At 41.7% G+C, this 19681-nt stretch overlaps 1 protein-coding gene across 1 annotated transcript in view; it reads right to left on the reverse strand.

The window, feature by feature from the left end:
• Nucleotides 1–4376, reverse strand: part of LOC145346866 (uncharacterized) — a 26549-nt gene extending 22173 nt beyond the window's left edge. The window contains exons 1-2 of the mRNA XM_080194725.1: nucleotides 4300–4376; nucleotides 2385–2726 (exon numbers count right to left, since the gene is read on the reverse strand). Of these exons, the coding sequence (XP_080050851.1) occupies nucleotides 2385–2655 (271 nt within the window). The 5' untranslated portion in view covers nucleotides 2656–2726; nucleotides 4300–4376. The remainder of the gene's footprint in view (nucleotides 1–2384; nucleotides 2727–4299) is intronic.
• Between the last annotated feature and the right edge of the window lie 15305 nt (nucleotides 4377–19681).

Genomic DNA, 19681 nt, shown 5'->3' on the forward strand with positions numbered 1-19681 from the left:
CAAAGCCTCCACATCCTTCTGGTGGTATGGTGACCAGAACTGAACACTATATTCCAAGTGCGACCTAACTAAGGTTCTATAAGGCTGCAACATGACTTGTCAATTTTTAAACTCAATACCCCGGCCGATGAAGGCAAGCATGCCATATGCCTTCTTGAATATCTTCTCCACCTGCATTGCCACTTTCAGTGACCTGTGTATCTGTACACCCAGATCTCTTTGCCTATCAATACTGTTAAGGATTCTGCCATATACTGTACATTTTCAATCTGTATTAGACCTTCCAAAATGCATTACCTCATATTTGTCCAGATTAAACTCCATCTGCCATTTCTCTGCCAAGTCTCCAACTGATCTATATCCTGCTGTATCTTCTGATGATCCTCATCACCATCCACAAATTACTGAACAGTTACATTATAAAAGATAAAGTATGTGAATTAATGCCAGGAAAACTTCCTCATGTGTTTTTTGTGTGCATTCCTCAATAGCTTTGCTCACAGAATGACAGAAAACTACAGTGCAGAAGAGGCCCTTCGGCCCATCGTGTCTGCACCAGTGCATAAAATGCCCTGACCTGCCCACCTAATGCCACTTGCCAGCACTTGGCCTATAGTCTTGAATGTTATGGCATACCAAATACTCATCCAGGTACTTTTTAAAAGATATGAGGCAACATATTCTGAGATTAGCTCTTCCACTGGGATATAAGGTATTTGAAGTATTTCCAAGTAGGTTCCTTTGCTGTAGGCATTTGATAAAGTCCTTCATTGGAGATGGTTGAATGTTGAAGCTTATGGACTTGAGTGCAAAATATTCACCTGATTGGGAAGTTGGCTAAGTGGACGATAACAAGGTAAGGTTAATCGGCAGATTCTCCATTTGTCAGATGGTGATGAGTTATGGCCCACAAAGATCTGTGTTGGGCCTCAACTATATGTAGTAATGACTGAGATGTTGGAAACATATCTAAATTTATCTGTGATATAAAGATAGCTGGTATTGTAAACAGCAGAGATGGGAGAGTAAAATTACAAAGAGATATTAATAGATTAAGCAAATGGGCAAGATTGTAGCAAATGGTTTTCAATGTTGGCAAAAAGAGGTCACACACTTTGGATCTAAAAAGTATGGGCAATATGTACTAAGGGTTGAAAAACTAGAAATAGTGGAGATCCAAAAGGACCTGGGGTCCAGATATAGAGATTATGAATATGTTGTGCCCAGGTACAGAAAATAAAAATGATAATAAAATGTTGACTTTTATACATAGTGGGAGACAATATAAGGAGGGAGATGACATGTATCAATTATTCAAAGCTCAGATTTGACCACATCTCGAGAACTGTGAACTGTTCCAGACATCTTATCGTGGGTAGGATATCTTGGCTGTGGAGGGAGTGCGGTATTTGTTTGTGAAAATGATACTTGTACTTCCAAATGTTAAATTACAAAGAGATCACACAAACCAGGGTTGTATTCTCTGGAATTTAGAAGATTAAGGGATGATTCAACTGAAGTTTTCGAGATGTCAATGAGAATAGGTTACGTAGGTTTGGAAAGTCTGCTTGTTGGGGTGTTTAGGTATAGGAGACAGGGACAAAAATCAGGAGTGCAATTAGGAAACATTTCTTCAAGTAATGGACAAAACAGGGAAACAGAAACATAGGGTGGCAGAAATTTGGAACTCTTTTCCTAAAACAATATTTCACAATAAGTCAATTACTAATGTTAAAACTGAGATTGATACATTTTTGTTAACCAAAACTTAAAGAATATGTGACAAAGGTGGATACTTGTAGTTTGGTCAAAGAACAGACACAATCTTATTCAATGATGGAACGGGTGGTAAAAGTATAAATGGCCCACTCCTGTTCCCATAGATGTGTACACTATGTGTAATCATTTCATCGATTCACTTGGTGAATTCTGAATTGCATGCGAAAGCTGACATTGCTGGAATTACTCAAACAGTTTTCACTCAAACATTAACTTTTCCTTCCCTGCTATGGACCTTCCTTTTTATTTCAGAGGTACAGTATTTGCAGTAATTTTTAATCTTCTTTGAATCAGATCTATTATTTTTGAACCATTCTGGAACCTGATAATGTTGCCTAATCAGTTTGTCCTATGACTTGATGCCATCCCCTTTGCACAATTTTGTATGATTTTTCAATCTAAGCCAATCATATACAGTTACTACCATTTAGTAATTTGATAATAATATGAACATTATATTGTTTCAAATTGATTCTTGGCAGTTCTTTTATATTCAAATATCAGAAATGTTGCCTGGATAAGAGAGGATTAAAAATATTTGGTTGGCAAGCATTTGAGCATTACATTTAAAATAAAATGGAATTTATAATTTTAGAGGACATTACCTTGCACAATTAATTGAGTTCCATTTCCAGATCCTCTTCGAACTGGCGGTGGTATTTCAATAAAAACCTGACAGACGTAGAACCCTGCATCATCTTGAATGATACTTTTAATTGTTAGCTTTGCATTTGCTTTGCTAATGGTGTAAGAGAATCTCTTGTCATAAACTATAGTTTCAGTTGAACTAGTTGAATTGAGGATTGATTTTGAGTCTTTGGTCCAATCAAACCTTACACTATCCATCTGCAGAGCCTCTGTACAAGAGCAGTTCATGTTGATTGTTTTTCCCTCGGGGACCTCTATTTTTGTAGGAGATTGGGAAACTTCAATCCTCTCTGGTTCTCCTGTCAAGGGAAGAAATTATTAATTTATGGTAATCAACTACTTTTGACTGAGTAAAGGTTAATGTAATCACAAAATGTAATGTAACTAATATCCCAATTACATTGTGTTAATAAACTTTTTAAGCAGCAGAACTAAAATGTTGTTGTGGTTAGACCTATTTCATTTTCAAAAAGATAATGCTTATAGCTTACCTTCAGTTATTTGAAGCAACATATGAGTGCATTGCAGTGTCAGTATTAACTGTAGGTAGTCACCATTAAGGTTCATCTTGGCAGTAACTGAGAATCTGCTACAGCTGTGCACTGCAAACCTTTTGGTGAGGCACCCACTAAAGCACGCTGTGTAACAAGACTTCCGTTTCTACGTCAAAACCACGTCTGATTGCTATGTATCACTACTTAAAAGTTGCTGAACTTATAAAAGTTCCAAATTTTCCAAGCCTCTGCAATCACAAAACTGATATTCAAGTTCATGGCATATGAAAGTTGAATGTCGAAATTAAATCGCAAGTTACGTTGGTGAACTAGGATGTGTTCACTGAATTTTGCTCATTATATCTGCACAAAACTATTCTTGAGATGGTTTCCTTTTAAACAAAATTCTCCTTTCATTGTTATCTTCTCTTTTCCTGAAAGCATTGACAGCCTAAAAGACTACTAAAACAGGCTTTTATCAATTTCAAACATGAATGACTGGATCTTTTCAGATTGGTCAACTTCTAAGCTCTAATGCCTAAAATTCACTTTTGCAGTGGTGCTTCTAGCTACTCAGACACACCTGCAGGATTGCTGCATGGGTGATACTGCAGGCTGTTTCTCGTGTGACCCGTGCACTGTGGGATGACTGGAGTGGCACTTGTGGACGTACCCCCCTGCATATGTACAGAGGATGAAAGAGTAAGATTATGGGCTGAGGCTGCGCAAGAATACTAAAACTGGCCACCAAATGTGCAGGGTATGCCTCCCTTTTTTACTTCCGAAACAACTAGCATTAGGAAGCAAAATGGACCCTGTGCAGGGACAATTCAATAGGTTACACTGGTGAATTTTTCATTGACATGCACTCAAACAAGGCTGGTGGAAGCACTTTGGTGAGTTGTTGGAGGAGTTTGAAGTTTCTACTGACCACAGAAAAGCAGAAAATAACAGTGTCTTACGTAAGTATGAGGACAGTCGGTGCAATGCCTCTTGCTTTACAGAATGAGCAGAACATACAGAGGAGGAAGCAAAGAGCAGATGCTCCAGGAGGAGAAGGCAGACTGTCCTTAGAAGGCCCCACCTCCACTATAACCTTGCAATTATGAGGGTCCAGCCACAAACTCCTGGGAGGAGGTGGTGGAGGAGGAAGTGGGAGATGTTGCCACATGCAGCTAGACAGAGCAAGAAGGAACACATTGCAAGGTGTTGGCTAAATTACAATAAGTTCCTCCACCCCAACATTTCTTTACATTAAATTTCATTATGAAATCCCTTTCATTTTCAACATTCAAGGAAGATCTACATCAAAAACCCTTTTCTTTCACTGACATGTTGCTCAATAAATTCATTCAGAATATTAAAAAGACATAATCACCTGTGCATTCCCTTAGTGCTGGTCTTACGTGCGTTTTTGCTGGGACTGGTGCTCCTATGCAGTGTTATAACACTGACTACAGCATGACTGGTGCAAGGTTGTTGATTTTCACTGTGAGTTTGCTGTTGGGTGTCAGGCTGCTCCAACTCAGAATAGGTAGCAGCAATCGGGGCTGGCTGACTGAGAATCAACAGCAAGGGCACAGCTGAGTGGCAGTAGGCGGAACATAAAGGCTGTCATCTTGAGGGAGATCAGCAGGTTTGTGCTCCATGCAGTCACTGGGGCAGCCCACAAGTGGCACCTCATCATTGCTGGTAATCTTTTGAGGCATGCATACCTTGCCAAGTACTGAAATCTGCATTCATGATGTTAGGTGTCTGAGGTCACATGTCAGCAACCTGGAATCTCACAACTTCTGGAAGCAGCCAGCTCTGCCAGATGACTTGCCACATGCAGATCCCAACTCTAAACTAGCCTCTAATGATTGTGCAATGTCTATATCTGAAATGATGGCTGTGAATAGTTATTCAGTGAATTACAGCAAACCTTCCTCAGAGCTCACTCCTTCTCTCAAACGTCCATTTGATACTGAAAGAGGGCAGTGGGGAACATAGAATATAGAACATTACAGCGCAGTACAGGCCCTTTGGCCCTCGATGTTGTGCCGACCAGTGGAACCAATCTAATGACCCTCTAATCTAAACTATTCCAGTATTATCCATATGTCTATCCAATGACCATTTGAATGCCCTTAAAGTTGGCTAGTCCAGTACTGCTGCTGCAGGCAGGGTATTCCACGCCCTCAATACCCTCTGAGTAAAGAACCTACCTCTGACATCTGTCCTATATTTATCACCTCTCAATTTAAAGCTATGTCCCCTCGTGTTAGCCATCGCCATCCGAGGAAAAAGGCTCTCACTGTCCACCCTATCTAATCCTCTGATCATCTTGTATGCCTCAATTAAGTCACCTTCTTCTCTCTAACGAAAACAACCTCAAGTCCCTCAGCCTTTCCTCATAAGACCTTCCCACCATACTGGGCAACATCCTGGTAAATCTCTGCACCCTTTCCAATGCTTCCACATCTTTCTTATAATGCGATGATCAGAACTGTACGCAATACTCCAAGTGCGTCTGCACCAGAGTTTTGTACAGCTGCAACATGATCTCACGGCTCCGAAATTCAATCCCTCTACCAATAAAAGCTAACACACCGTACGCCTTCTTAACAATCCTATCAACCTGGATGCCAACTTTCAGGGATCTATGGACATGTACACCGAGATCTCTCTGCTCATCCACACTACCAAGAGTCTTTCCATTAGCCCAATATTCTGTAATCCTGTTGCTCCTTCCAAAGTGAATCACCTCACACTTTTTCGCATTAAACTCCATTTGCTACCTCTCAGCCCAGCTCTGCAGCTTATCTGTGTCCCTCTGCAAACTATAACATCCATCCGCACTGTCTACAACTCCTCCAACTTTAGTGTCATCCGCAAATTTACTAACCCATCCTTCTACACCCTCATATAGGTCATTTATAAAAATGACAAACAGCAGTGGCCCCAAAACAGATCACTGCGGTACACCACTAGTAACTGAACTCCAGGTTGGACATTTCCCATCAATCACCACCCTCTGTCTTCTTTCAGCTAGCCAATTCCTGATCCAAACCACTAAATCACCCTCAATCCCATGCATCTGTATTTTCTGCAGTAGCTTACCATGGGGAACCTTATCAAACACTTTACTGAAATCCATATACACCACATCAACTGTTTTTACCCTTATCCACCTCTTTAGTCACCTTCTCAAAGAACCCAATAAGGTTTGTGAGGCACGACCTACCCTTCACAAAACCGTGTTGACTATCCCTAATCAAATTATTTCTCTCTAGATGATTATAAATCCTATCTCTTATAATCCTTTCCAAAACTTTGCCCACAACAGAAGAAGGCTCACCGGTCTATAATTTCCAGAATGGTCTCTACTCCCCTTCTTGAATAAGGGGACTCCAGTCTTCCAGCACTATACCTGTAGACAATGATGACATAAAGATCAAAGCCAAAGTCTCTGCAATCTCCTCCCTAGCCTCCCAGAGAATCCTAGGATAAATCCCATCTGGCCCAGGGGACTTATCTATTTTCACACTTTCTAGAATTGCTAACATCTCCTCCTTATGTTCCTCAGTCCTGTCTAGTCTAAAAGCCTGTATCTCGGTATTCTCCTCAACTACATTGACTTTTTCCTGTGTGAATACTGACGAAAAATATTCATTTAGTGCCTCTCCTATCTCTTCAGGCTCCATGCACAACTTCCCACTACAGTCTTTGACTGGCCCTAATTTTGCCCTAATCATTCTTTTATTCATGACACACCTATAGAAAGCTTAAGGGTTCTTCTTGATCCTACCTGCCAAAGACTTCTTGTCCTCTTCTGGCTCTTCTTAACTCTCTCTTTAGTTCCTTCTTGGCTAACTTGTAACTCTCCAGTGCCCTAACTGAGCCTTCACGTCTCACCTTTACACAAGTCTCCTTCCTCTTCACAAGAGATTCAACTTCCTTAGTAAACCACCGTTCCCTCGCTCGACCACTTCCTCCCTGCCTGACAGGTACATATTTATCAAGGACTCGCAGTAGCTGCTCCTTGAACAAGCCCCACATTTCAACTGTGCCCATCCCCTGCGGTTTCCTTCTCCAAACAATGTATCCTAAATCTCGCCCAATCGCCTCATAATTTCCTTCCCCCCAGCTATAACTTTTGCCCTTTGGTATATACCTGTCCTTTTCCATCACTAAGGTAAACGTAACCAAATTGTGGTTACTATCACCAAAGTGCTCACCTATCTCCAAGTCTAACACCTGGTCTGGTTCATTACCCAGTACCAAATCCAATGTGGCCTCGCCTCTTGTTGGCCTATCTACATACTGTGTAAGGAAACCTTCCTGCACACATTGGACAAAAACTGACCCCTCTAACATACTTGAACTGTAGCTTTTCCAGTCAATATTTGTAAAGTTAAAGTCCCCCCCATAACAACTACCCTGTTACTTTCGCTCCTATCCAGAATCATCTTTGCAATCCCTTCCTCTACATCTCTGGAACTTTTCGGAGGCCTATAAAAAACTCCCAGTAGGGTGACCTCTCCTTTCCTGTTTATAATCTCAGCCCATACTACCTCAGTAGACGAGTCCTCATCAAACGTCCTTTCTGCCACTGTAATACTGTCCTTGACTAACAATGATGTGGAGATGCCAGCATTGGACTGGGGTAAACACAGTAAGAAGTCTGAAGTAAAGCTGGTGTGGTCAGACTTCTTACCTTGACTAACAATGCCACACCTCCCCCTCTTTTACCAGCTTCTCTGCTCTTACTGAAACATCTAAATGCCGGAACCTGCAACAACCATTCCTGTCCCTAAGGAGACAGGAGGAGAATACAAAGACTGTGAACATGCCATTGGCATTTTCTATTTCCTGACACCTTTCAGAAAGAGGAATAAATGGAGAAGGTAGCAACTTACCATTATCCAGGATGAACTTGGCAGCATGGGATGCCAGTGGCTCCTTTGTATCAGCACTCCTTTGCCTCAGGACCATCTGTTTATGAGGGTGCTGAAGGGATGAATGCTTAATGATTCACCCCCACCGTTTGCTTGTCCGGTTTGCCTAGGAGACATTCTGGAGGAGAGAGGTCAGAATGTCAGTGACTGTCACTGTGTCACTATCCTCCCTGATTGTCTGGATCCACTACAATTTGCCTACCACCACAACAGGTCCCCAGATGCCATCTCCCTGGCCCTGCACTCAAGCCTGGAACACTTAGATAACAAAGATACCTACGTCAGACTCCTATTTATTGACTACAGCTCAGCTTTCAACGCCATTATTCCTATTAAACCTATCTCCAAACTCCGTGGCCTGGGATTCAGCTCCTCCCTCTGCAACTGGATCATGAATTTCCTAAGCCACGGACTGCAATCAGTAAGGATAGACAACAACACCTCCTCCACGATCATCCTCAACACTGGTGCCCCACAAGGCTGTGTCCTCAGCCTCCTACTATACTCTTTATACACCTCTGACTCTGTGGACAAATTCCTCTTCAGCTTGATTTTCAAGTTTGCTGATGGCACTGCCTTAGTGGGTCGGATCTCCAACAATGACAAGACAGAGTACAGAAATGAGATTGAGAATCAGATGAACTGTGCAAAAAACAATATCTCTCTCAGTATCAACAAAACAAAGGAGATAGTCATCGACTTCAGGAAGCATAATAGAGAACATGCCCCTGTCTACATCAATGGGACAAAGGAGAAAAGGTCGAGAGCTTCAAGTCCTTAGGTGTCCAGATCACCAACAACCTTTCCCAGTCTCTCCATGCTGACACTATAGTTTAGAAAGCCCACCAATGCCTCTACTTTCTCAGAAAACTAAGGAAATTTGGCATGTTAGCTATGACTCTCACCAACTTTTATAGATGTACCATAGAAAGCATTTTTTCTGGTTATATCACAGCTTGGTGTGGCGTATGCTCTGCCCAAGACCGCAAGACACTACAAAGGGTCGTGAATGAAGCCCAGTCCATCATGCAAACCAGTCTGCATTTCCCGCTGCCTTGGAAAACAGCCAGTATAATTAAGTACCCCGCGTACCCCGGACATACTTTCTTCCACTTCTGTTTGGAAAAAGATACAGAAGTCATGTACCAACCAACTCAAGAGCAGCTTCTTCCTTGCTGCTATCAGGCTTTTGAATGGACCTACTTTGCATTAAGTTGATCTTAGTTATACCTGTAACGCTATGTTCTGCACTCTCCTGTTTCCTTCTCTACGAACGGTATGCCTTATCTGCATGGTGTGCAAGAAGCAATACTTTAATCTTTATATGACAATTCAGTCCTAAGATGTGCAAACTTCATATGAACAATATCATTACATAACATGCAGACATCACCAATGTGACGTGAGCATATTTCTCAATTTTTCAGTGCAACTTTCTTTTAAAAGATAAAAGCAAATTATTGCAGATACTGGAATCTGAAACAAAAACAGAAAATGCTGAAAAATCTCAGCAGGTCTGACAACATCTGTGCAGAGAGAAGAGAGCTAATGTTTTGAGTCTGGATGACCCATTGTCAGAGCATTCTTTCTTTTAAAAGAGCGAGGGGAATTGTTGAGATAAATTATCTTGGCAATCACCTTTAAGTGCACAAGTTACACCTAACTGTGCAAGAGGACTTTGATTTTATTTGTCAGCAATAAATTTTGATTTCCTTTAAACAATCACCGAATTTAGTTAGTATGCAGGTAGCTAAATTGGAAATGGTAGAGCATTGTTCCCTCGAGGCAGTAAGTAATATTGACTGCTTGAAATAGTGTTCATTGACAGTTACATTTTCTTACTCAGGCTCAACTGAGAAATAGAAACTCAATTAAATAGCATTTTTCAATCATAATAGCATTGAACTTCCATTCTATTTGTGAATTAGGAATACATTTTTAAAAATTCTTTCATGGAATGTGGGCGTCTCTAGCTAAACTAATATTTAACAACATGCTGATTGCTAATTGCCCTTGAACTGAGTGGCTTGCTTGGCCATTTCAGAAGGCAGTTAAGACTCAGTCCCATTGGCAAGGATGGCAGATCTCCATCCCTAAAGGACATTTGTGAACCAGATGGGTTTCTACTGCAATTTACAATGGTCATCATTAAACTTTAATTATTTTTATTGAATTCAAATTTGACCATCTGCCCTGGGTGGGTTGAATTTAAACCCAAATCTCCAGCGTATTATCCTGGGTCTTTGGGTTAGCAGTCCAGTGTCAATACAACTACACCACCACCTCCTTTCTGTGTTGATTATTCATCATGCTGCCCTCTTCTGACATTCTCAGAACTGAACTGATGGACTTCTGATGTAGCATGCATAAGGTACACACAAATACCTTTCATTACTCCCTGAAAAAGTTTTTAGAACTCTGATCATAGCCAGCTCTTGCCACTAATTCCAAGCTGTTAAGTCTAAAAGGGATTTTGACTTCTTTCAAATTTTGAATCAAACATATTTTCCTTGTTTTTTCTAGCCCTGAAAAGATGGATTTTAACTAAGAAATAAATGTCAGTGCAGTTTTTTTTTGTGTAACACTCAGGTGGTAAAAGTGGAAATCTGCTCCCGGAACTGAACCTGAAACTCACCATCACCAAAAGCAAGTCGTTATCAGAGAGATATCCTGGGTGCTTAACATGAGTGACAATGTCATAGAAATTGTTAAACATTCTTGCACAAGTCTCTATATAGGTTAATCTTGTGTGGGAAATTTGAGGTAATGTGTCTGGCTCTAAGATAAAATAGGACATCATTCTGAGAATTCATTGGTACTTGGACTTTGAATTGGGTCAATGCTGTAACAACACGAATTAACGCATTTTCATGCAAGGAGGGTTTCCTGTTTTGACCGCTGACTGCTTTCGGGCAAACTGTTTCTCATGTGATGGTCTAGCTGTGTGTCTACTTTGGATTGCATTTCTGCGTTATATTTTAACAATTGCATTTCTGTTGATGTTCCACTTAAGAAAACCAAGTATGAAAATACAGTAGAGTGGCCCTGAATTTCTGGTTCCAACTGTGACATCGGAAGTCATTTTTAGCCCTCTATACTGATTCTCTGTGATTTCTGAAAATTTCTCACTGGAAAGCCCAAGAAAGTTCTAGGGGAATGTGGACAAGAACAGATTATTTATTTAGTGAATCAAATATTTAATTCTGACCATTGTATGCATCAAATGAATAAACTGATCAGCAGGCTTGTTCGTTTGATATAACGTAGTTATTTAAGAATCAGTTAGTGATTTTATTAGGGCTGGGCATAGGAAGAATGTGGACGGTTGGCACAGATATGCTTAAAGAGGTCTTTTGGAGATCCAGCTAGGGAAAGGACATAAATCAAGCTATCTGTCATAGATGCATTCATCTTTGAATGGTGGTAGCCAATTAAACAACCAACAGGAGGAGATTGCTCCACCAACCTCTTTATTTCACTGATGACAGAGCACAGCATGTGGCTGCATAAGTCAAAGCTGGAGCTTTAACCAGAAGTGCCGAGCTGATGATCCATCCCAACCTCATCCTGAAGTGCCAATCATCACAGGTGCCGGCCTTCAGCCAATTCAATTCAATCCACGAGGTATCAAGAAATGGCATAGCACACTGGATACGGCAAATGCCTTTTCAGCATCCCAGCTGTAGCGCCATCATTGCTGAATCTCCTACAGTCAATACCCTGGCTTACCATTGACTAGAAACTCAACTGGACCAGCCATATAAATACTGTGGCTACAAGAGCAGGTCAGATGCTGGGAATTCTGCAGCAAATAACTCACTTTCTGATTCACCAAAGCCTAGTCATCATCTATTATTCACAAGTCTGACTGAACTGTCTCCTCCATCTTGATCCTCTTTTGTTTCCTTGATTTGTCCCATGTCCCATGCAAACACCCTCCCCCATAGTAGCATCTACCACTTATTTTTCAGTTTTGCTTTCACTGAGCACTGGCCTTTGATCTTTGACTAACACATTCTGCTGTCTTATCTTTATGCCAATCTGAACACTTTTTAGCCCTAATGCTATCATTAACACTACTTTGCTATGTCCATATCTTTGTCGATCTCTTTTTAGCTTTGCCCTATCCCTGACCTTCTATTCTGTCCCATCCCTTCTCTAAGTATATGAATCATTATATTTCTATCCCTCTGAAGAAGAGTCGTATGGACTTGAATTATGACTGTTTCTCTCTCCACAGATGCTGTCAGATCTGCTGAGTTTATCCAGCATTTTCTGTTTTATTCCTTCAGTATCACTCCACGAAAATCTTGGAATTGCCTCCCTAACTGCACTGCTTGTACCTATACCACATGAACTGCAGCAGTTTAAGATTGTGGCCCACTGCCAGCTTCTCAAGGGCAATCAGGGATGGGCGTAGCCAATGACACCCACATCCTATGAAAGAATATAAATAATAAAAGCACTCTGCTGTACCTATGCTACATTAATTGGTTCAAAAAGAAAGTTTTCAACATCTGCTCAAGTACAACTAGAGATGGGCTATAAATGTTGACTGTGCCAAAAGTATCTACATCCTGTTCGGTTAAGTACTGCATAAAACTGTTGCGCAATTAAAGAGGTTGCCATGCTACATATATTGCAAAAAAGGTACTGAGCTCACTAAGTCCATTTAACAGACTTGACCCAGTCTCCATCACACCCATTTTACCTCTATAATGGAAGTGAATAACCACAGTTCAGTATCTAAGAAGATATATCAGCACATTGGCCACAATCACAGAAACACTTTTAAACCAGCGCATTGTGTTGTTCAGAATTTTTTTATTTGTATCAAATAGTTATAATTGTCAGACAGATGGCCAGGGACAACCCAGCAATGGAGAGTTGCAGATTCCATTAACGATAACAGATTGGATGCATTGTCCATGCTGTTCATCCTGAAGGGACAGCAACATTCACAGCAAGCTACTGACAAAGGCTGTATTCGGCTTCAATAAAGTAATAGAGCCACCTGACACAAGGGCCTTGTGCAGCCGGAATTAACCCTGAGCAAGTTCATCAGATTTGTACATGTTACTGGCTATGAATGCTGCATTAAAATCAGTCCTTGCTGATGGCCAGCTCTGAGGTTGCCATCAATGGCAGCTGAGCCAGGTATTCAAAGCTGGTATCTTTAACATGTCCTGACATGCATTATAAAAAGGAAAATTAATGACTTGGACAAGGGAAGTGAATATACAATTGCCAAGTTTGAGGTTGGAAAATAGGCAGGAAGACAAATGGTGAAGATGACATATAGGGCCTGATTTTACCATTGCATTGCACCCATTTTTGGGCACGAAAACTTGGTAAAGTTGGGCATGAGGTGAGTAGCTCGATCCACGACCACCTCTGTGCCAGTTCCCCTTTTAGCAAGGCCCAGAAATGGCCATGATCAGGACCGCACCTGAAACAGGTACGGCAGCCATTTAAATGCATTTAAATTGACTTAATGGGCTGCACGTGCAACTTTACTGGCACTTCCCCTTTACCACCATGTTTGCCCAGCCAGAATTGGCACAAAACAGATGTGCTCCATATAAGTCCGGTTTGGGTGGTAAGGAGGTATGTGCCTAGCATCCGATGGCTCTCTGCTTGGGATCAGTGGGGTGCAGAGGGGTGGGGGAAGGTGGGTCCATTGCCACTCCGCTTAGATCAATGGGGAGGGAAGGGGGTCCATTGCCACCCTGAGATCAGTGGGGATGAAAGAGGGAGGGTGGATCACTCTGCCTGAGATCAGTGGGGATGAAAGAGGGTCCGCTGCCACTCAGTCTGAGATCAGTGGGGGGGAAGGGGGAGGGTGGATCACTCTGCCAGAGATCAGTGGAGGTGAAGGGGTGTCTGCAGCCACTCTGCCTGAGATTGGTGGGGGGGAAGGGGGAGGGTGGATCACTCTGCCTGAGATCAGTGGGATGAAGGGAGGGAGGGGCCCACGATTGGTCTGGGTGGTGGAGGATGTGGGGGGGGATAAGGGAGTCAGTAATGTTAGGGGTGGGGTAATGTCTGTGGTGGCCAGGGGAAGGCATTATCAGGGCAGGGAGGGATGTGGCAGGGGAGCAGCATTCTATCTTTCTTTTGCACATGTACAGTTGAAGGTGCCGATTGGAGCTGCAGGATTTCTGGTGCGTTAAGCCCCGTCCACAGACTTCTGCAGCACAATTCGGAATTGCTGATCTTTTTGCAGGCAGAGTGCATACGGGGACGCCTTGGAATGCGTCTAAAAGTTGGATCTGAAACACTCCCAGTTTCAAGTCCATACTTAGAATCAAAATGGTAAGATAGAGCCCATAGATTCTAAAGAGGGACAATAAGTTAAATGAGTGGACAGATGGAATATAATGTAAGAAAATGTGAAGTCATGCATTTTGGTAGGAAAAATAAAGGAGCTGAATAATATTTAAATAGTGAAAGGTTGCAAAAAGCTGCAGCACTGAGGGATTAGGGGTTCATCATGCATAAAGCTCAACCTTCAACATCATTATTCCTACAAAACCCATCTCCAAACTCCATGGCCTAGGGCTTGGCTCCTCCCACTGCAACTGGATCCGTAACCCACCAAACCACAATCAATAAGAATAGGCAACAACATTGGTGCTTCACTGTCTCCTTAGCCCTTTACTATACACCTTATACACTTATGACTGTGTCAAATTCCCCTCCAACTCAATTTTCAAGTTTGCTGATGACACCACAGTCGTGGGTTGTATCTCAAACCATGATAAGATGGAGCACAGGAAAGTGATAGAGAATCTGGTGAACTGAAGCAACGATAATAATCTCTCTCAATGTCAGTAAAATGAAGGAGATAATCATCAACTTCAGGAACCATACTGGAGGTCATGCCCCTCAATGGGGATGATGTGGAAATGGTCAAAAGCTTCAAGTTTCCAAATGTTCAGATCACCAACAATCTGCCCTGGTCCCTTCATACCAATGCTGTAGTTAAGAAAGCCCACCAAAGCCTCTACTTTCTCAGGAGGCTAAGGAAATTTGGCATGTCCGCTACAACACTCATCAACTTCTACAGATGCACCATAGGCAGCATCCTTTCTGGTTGAATCACAGTTTGGTATGGCTCCTTCTCTGTGCAAGAGTGCAAGAAACTACAGAGGATCATGAATGAAGCCCAGTCCATCACACAAATCAGCCTCCCATCCAATGACTCTGTCTACACTTCCTGCTACCTTGGAAAAACAGCCAGCATAATCAAGGACTCGGCACACCACGTACATACACTCTTTCACCTTCTTCTATTGGGAAAAAGATACAAAAGCCTAAGATCATGTACCAACCGACTCAAGAACAGCTTCTTCCCTGCTGCCATCAGACTTTTGAATGGACCTATCTTATGTTAAGTTGATCTTTCTCTACACCCTAGCTATGACTGTGACACTACATTCCGCACCTTTTCTTTTTCTTCTCTACATACAATATGCTTTGTCTGTACAATGTGCAAGAAACAATACTTTTCACTGTATACTAATACATAATAATAAATCAAATTTTAAAAAGTCACAAAAAGTTAGCATACAAGTTTAGCAGCTAATAGGGAAGGCAAATGGAGTGTTGGCTCTTATTTCAAAGGGAATACAGTGTAAAATAGGGAAGTCATGCTGAAACTATACAAGGCACTAGTTAGACCACACCTGAAATGCTGTGAACAGCTTTGGTCTCCTTAACTAAGGAAAAATATACTAGCATTGGAAGGAGTCCAGAGAAGGTTCATTAAGTCATTAAGCCCATACTCATTAGAATTTAGAAGAATGAGAGGTATGTCTCAATATATTCTATTGAGACATATTGGACCTACAGGATAGATGCTGAGAAATTCTTTTCCCCTGTAGGAGAGTCTCAGATCAGAGGGCATAATCTCAGAGTAAGGGGACACCTATTTAAGACAGAGATGAGGAGGAATTTCTTCTCTCAGAGGGTAGTGAATCTGTGGAATTCTTTACTGCAGAAGGTTGTAGGGGTTGGGTCATTAAGTGTGTTCAAGGCTGAGAGTGACATTTTTTATCAATAAGGGAATCAAGGGTTATGGGGATAAGGCAGGAAAGTGGAGCTAAAATTATCATCCTAACAGATCAGTTATGATCTCATTGAATTGCAGAGCAGACTTGATAGGTAAATGGTAAAAATTTGCAGCATGATGCTGTGCAGAGGGACCTGCGTGTCCTTGTGCAGGAATCTCAAGGAGTTGGTTTGCAGGTGCAGCAGGTAATTAAGAAGGCAAATGGAATTTTGTCCTTTGTTGCCAGAGGCATGAAATTTAAAAACAGCGAGGTTATATTGCAATTGTATAAGGTACTGGTGAGGCCATAGTTGGACTACTGTATACTGTTTTGGTCTCCTTACTTGAAAAAGGATAAACTGGCACTGGAAGGGGGTGCAGAGGAGATTTACTAGGTTGATTCTGGAATTGAGAGGGTTGGCTTATGAGGAGAGACTGAGTAGACTGGGGCTATACTCATTGGAATTCAGAAGAATGAGGGAGATCATATAGGAACACATAAGATTATGGAGGGAATGGATAAGATAGAAGCAGGGAAGTTGTTTCCTCTGGCAGGTGAAACTAGAACTAGGGGGCATAGCCTTAAAAGGGGAAGCAGATTTAGGGTTGCGAGTGTGGAATTCCTTGCCCAGTGAAGCAGTTGAAGCTACCTCATTGAATATTTTTAAGGATAAATACATTTTTGAACGGTAAAGGAATTAAGGGTTATGGTGAGCAGGCAGGTAAGTGGAGTTGAGTCCACAAAAAAATCAGCCATGATCTTATTGAATGGTGGAGCAGGCTCGAAGGGCCAAATGGCCTACGCCCATTCCTAGTTCTTATGTTCATATGACCTATTTCTGCTCCTGGATCTTATTGTTTTATGCAACTGCTGCATATTTCCAGCTCTCCCTTTTATCGTCCGATCAGGTGATCTTAAGTTTTGGTAGTTTCAGTGTGCCTTACAGCATTGGTATTGTTCCCGCTTGCATGTCAATGAACCCTCATCTAAATTGTCGTTTCATGAACAGTTAGGCACTGTCTCTTGAACATTCACTTGTCTTGGAGATGCTGCAGCAAAAACAATAAATTGCATAGATTCATTAATGGCATTATAGCATGGCCTGCAGTTTTTATGTCAATATATTCATTTGAGAGAAGACTCCATAATTGTTGTTTGTGCGCACAAGTAGATACATTAAACATTCTTTGATATTTTCATTTTCTTCCCCTCTTTTCAGTGTCAGTGTTCTCGTTTTGTGGTGTTCCTCACAAGCGCTGTGACATTTTTTATATCCACTTGATACGCAGACAGGGCCTCACTTGAACATATCATTTGAAAGCTGAGAACTCCGTCAAACAAATCAGCATTAAAGTGTTAGGGTAGATAATCCACTCGAATCCTGGGAGGTGAGATGCTTAAACAATAGAGTTAACACTTTTTTTAAAAAATTATCGTGTTACAAAAATGTTCCATAGCAATTTTGGGTCAAAACTTAAGACAAAAGTCACTCAAATACTTCTCAAGACTGAGGTTCAAAATACGCTATATGAAAATCAATCTTAAAAGAAATAATACATGTTCAAAGAAAACTTTGATTTTAATCATATCATTTTGCTCATTCATGTGCAGCCAGCAGTCTCCTCTTAAAGGTGGTCCCTGCCAAATATGAGAAACTGCAACAAGTAACAGCGGCATTCATTGAATATTATTGCTGCAATTCTGAACAATCAAACTGGAATATCAGGATACAAAGAGGGCTCCAAGGTCACAGATGTGGCACTGGAAGCTGCAGGGATGGACATCAACAGGAGGGATATTGTGATCCTATGCGGAGGGGGTGCAATGTTGCAGGACAGCCTCAAGGACAAGCAAAAGGATTGGGATAGGTGGTTAGGGATGTCAGTTCCTGATGTCTGGATGTGATGATCTGGCACGAGAAGTCTAATGAGCTCATGCAGGTATTCAAGGTCAGTCAATGCATGTTCACATGTTGTCTCTGATTCAATGTTTTGTCCGCCTCTCACACCGTTCAATAAACTATACCTTCGCCACTCGCTTAGCAGCACTCCTTTTTACTCAGGAGACATGGCTAAATCTAGGTACTACAGCTCATTGACACCACACACCGCCTCATATCCACCTTTTGCTAACTTCATTTATCTACCTCTAATTTTCAGTTCTGGCATGGACATTACTCAAACACAACTCAATTCAGTCATTGTTATTCTTTCTTCTCTCTTACTGAACAGAATGGAGCAGAAGGATATCTTCAGCTCATAAACCATCTGAAGGAGATAGTTCTTGGTTACATGTGGCCTGCCCTGACATAGCCCCTAGCCTCCAGCATCTCTGAAACACTCAGAATGAATGTTTTTCCCTTATGCCTCTTCTCAATTTTTTGTCCCCATCACATCCTGAAATCTGCTGAATTTAAGCACGCAAGATGATGATGGCCAGCTACACTCCCCACACCCCAAATGAATAGTTGTGGATGTCTCCTCAGAATCTCCCCAGATGATTGTCATACAAGTGATCTCAAATTCCTTTCCCAAAACATACTTTAAAATCATAGAATCCCTACAATGCAGCAGGAGATCGTTGGCCCATTGAGTCTTCACTGATCAAAATCCTACCCAGGCCCATCCCTTAGCCTCAAGTATTTATCCTGCGAGTATTTACCCTGACATAAAGGGCAATTTAGCATGACCAATCAACGTAATCCGCACATCTTTGGAATGCGGGAGGAAACTGGAGCATCTGGAGAAAACACGCAGGTAGGGTAGAACGTGCAAACTCCGCACAAAATGGGAATTGAACCTGGGTCCCTGGTGTTGTGAGGGAGCACTGCTAACCACTGTGCCATCCTCAAAAATGGCAGTGAAGAATGAGAACCCTTCATGAGGCCATCTCATACCAAGTTAGTCATATTGCGTGTCTGAAATGTGTGCATTTTTTGGCAGGCTTAGAGTAGATTGTATAGAATCAGACTGCTACCATCTGAAATTGTTCAGTCAGTAATCATTGTCCCCTCCAAATGCCTGTCAATAACTCATGCTGGACGGGTAGCAGCAATCCTCTAACGTCTCTCCCAAAAGGCTTTTGATCATGCCAGAACCTAGAAAGCAAGTACGAAAAGGCTATTCAACCACAGGATTTTCTCTCACAATACTGCTTTCCCTGAGCATTTTGCATTCCATAATCCAGTCCAGGTTTTTCAAATGACACTTTCAAACAAGGCTTCCACTCCACTTGTAACAGTAAATCCTGTCCAGAATTTTATACCAACCCATTTAGGGTTTATTTGTCTTAAAGGTTTCCACACAAATTATTGAAATCTAGCCACTGATTTACTCAATTATTTCAAATAATGTCTCACAAACTGTAGCAATCTCACAAACATTAGCACGATCCAATGTCTTTTCATATTTTATGTGGCTTTACTGAACAGTAATCTGTTCTTGTTCCCAGTTTCCTTTGTTCTGTGCTGGATTTTAGATAACCATTACTCTATAGCATGGCTTTTCTCCTAGCACGGCTGAGAGAGATGGTCCCTATTTCATTTTCTAAAACCAGCTGCTTCTAGCAGAGCTGTGAGAGCTGTCATCTTGCTCTCTCAATATCTCTAATTGCTCTGCCTTCCAGTTAAAACTAAGTAAGAAGTCTCACAACACCAGGTTAAAGGCCAACAGGTTTATTTGGCAGCACAAGCTTTTGGAGTGCTGCTCCTTCATCAGGTGAGTGAAGAGTTGGGTTCACAAACAGGGCACATGTAGGCACAAACTCA

Source organism: Carcharhinus amblyrhynchos, chromosome 1 (genome assembly GCF_965287045.1).
Source record: "Carcharhinus amblyrhynchos chromosome 1, sCarAmb.v2.hapA, whole genome shotgun sequence".
Lineage (NCBI taxonomy): Eukaryota > Metazoa > Chordata > Chondrichthyes > Carcharhiniformes > Carcharhinidae > Carcharhinus > Carcharhinus amblyrhynchos.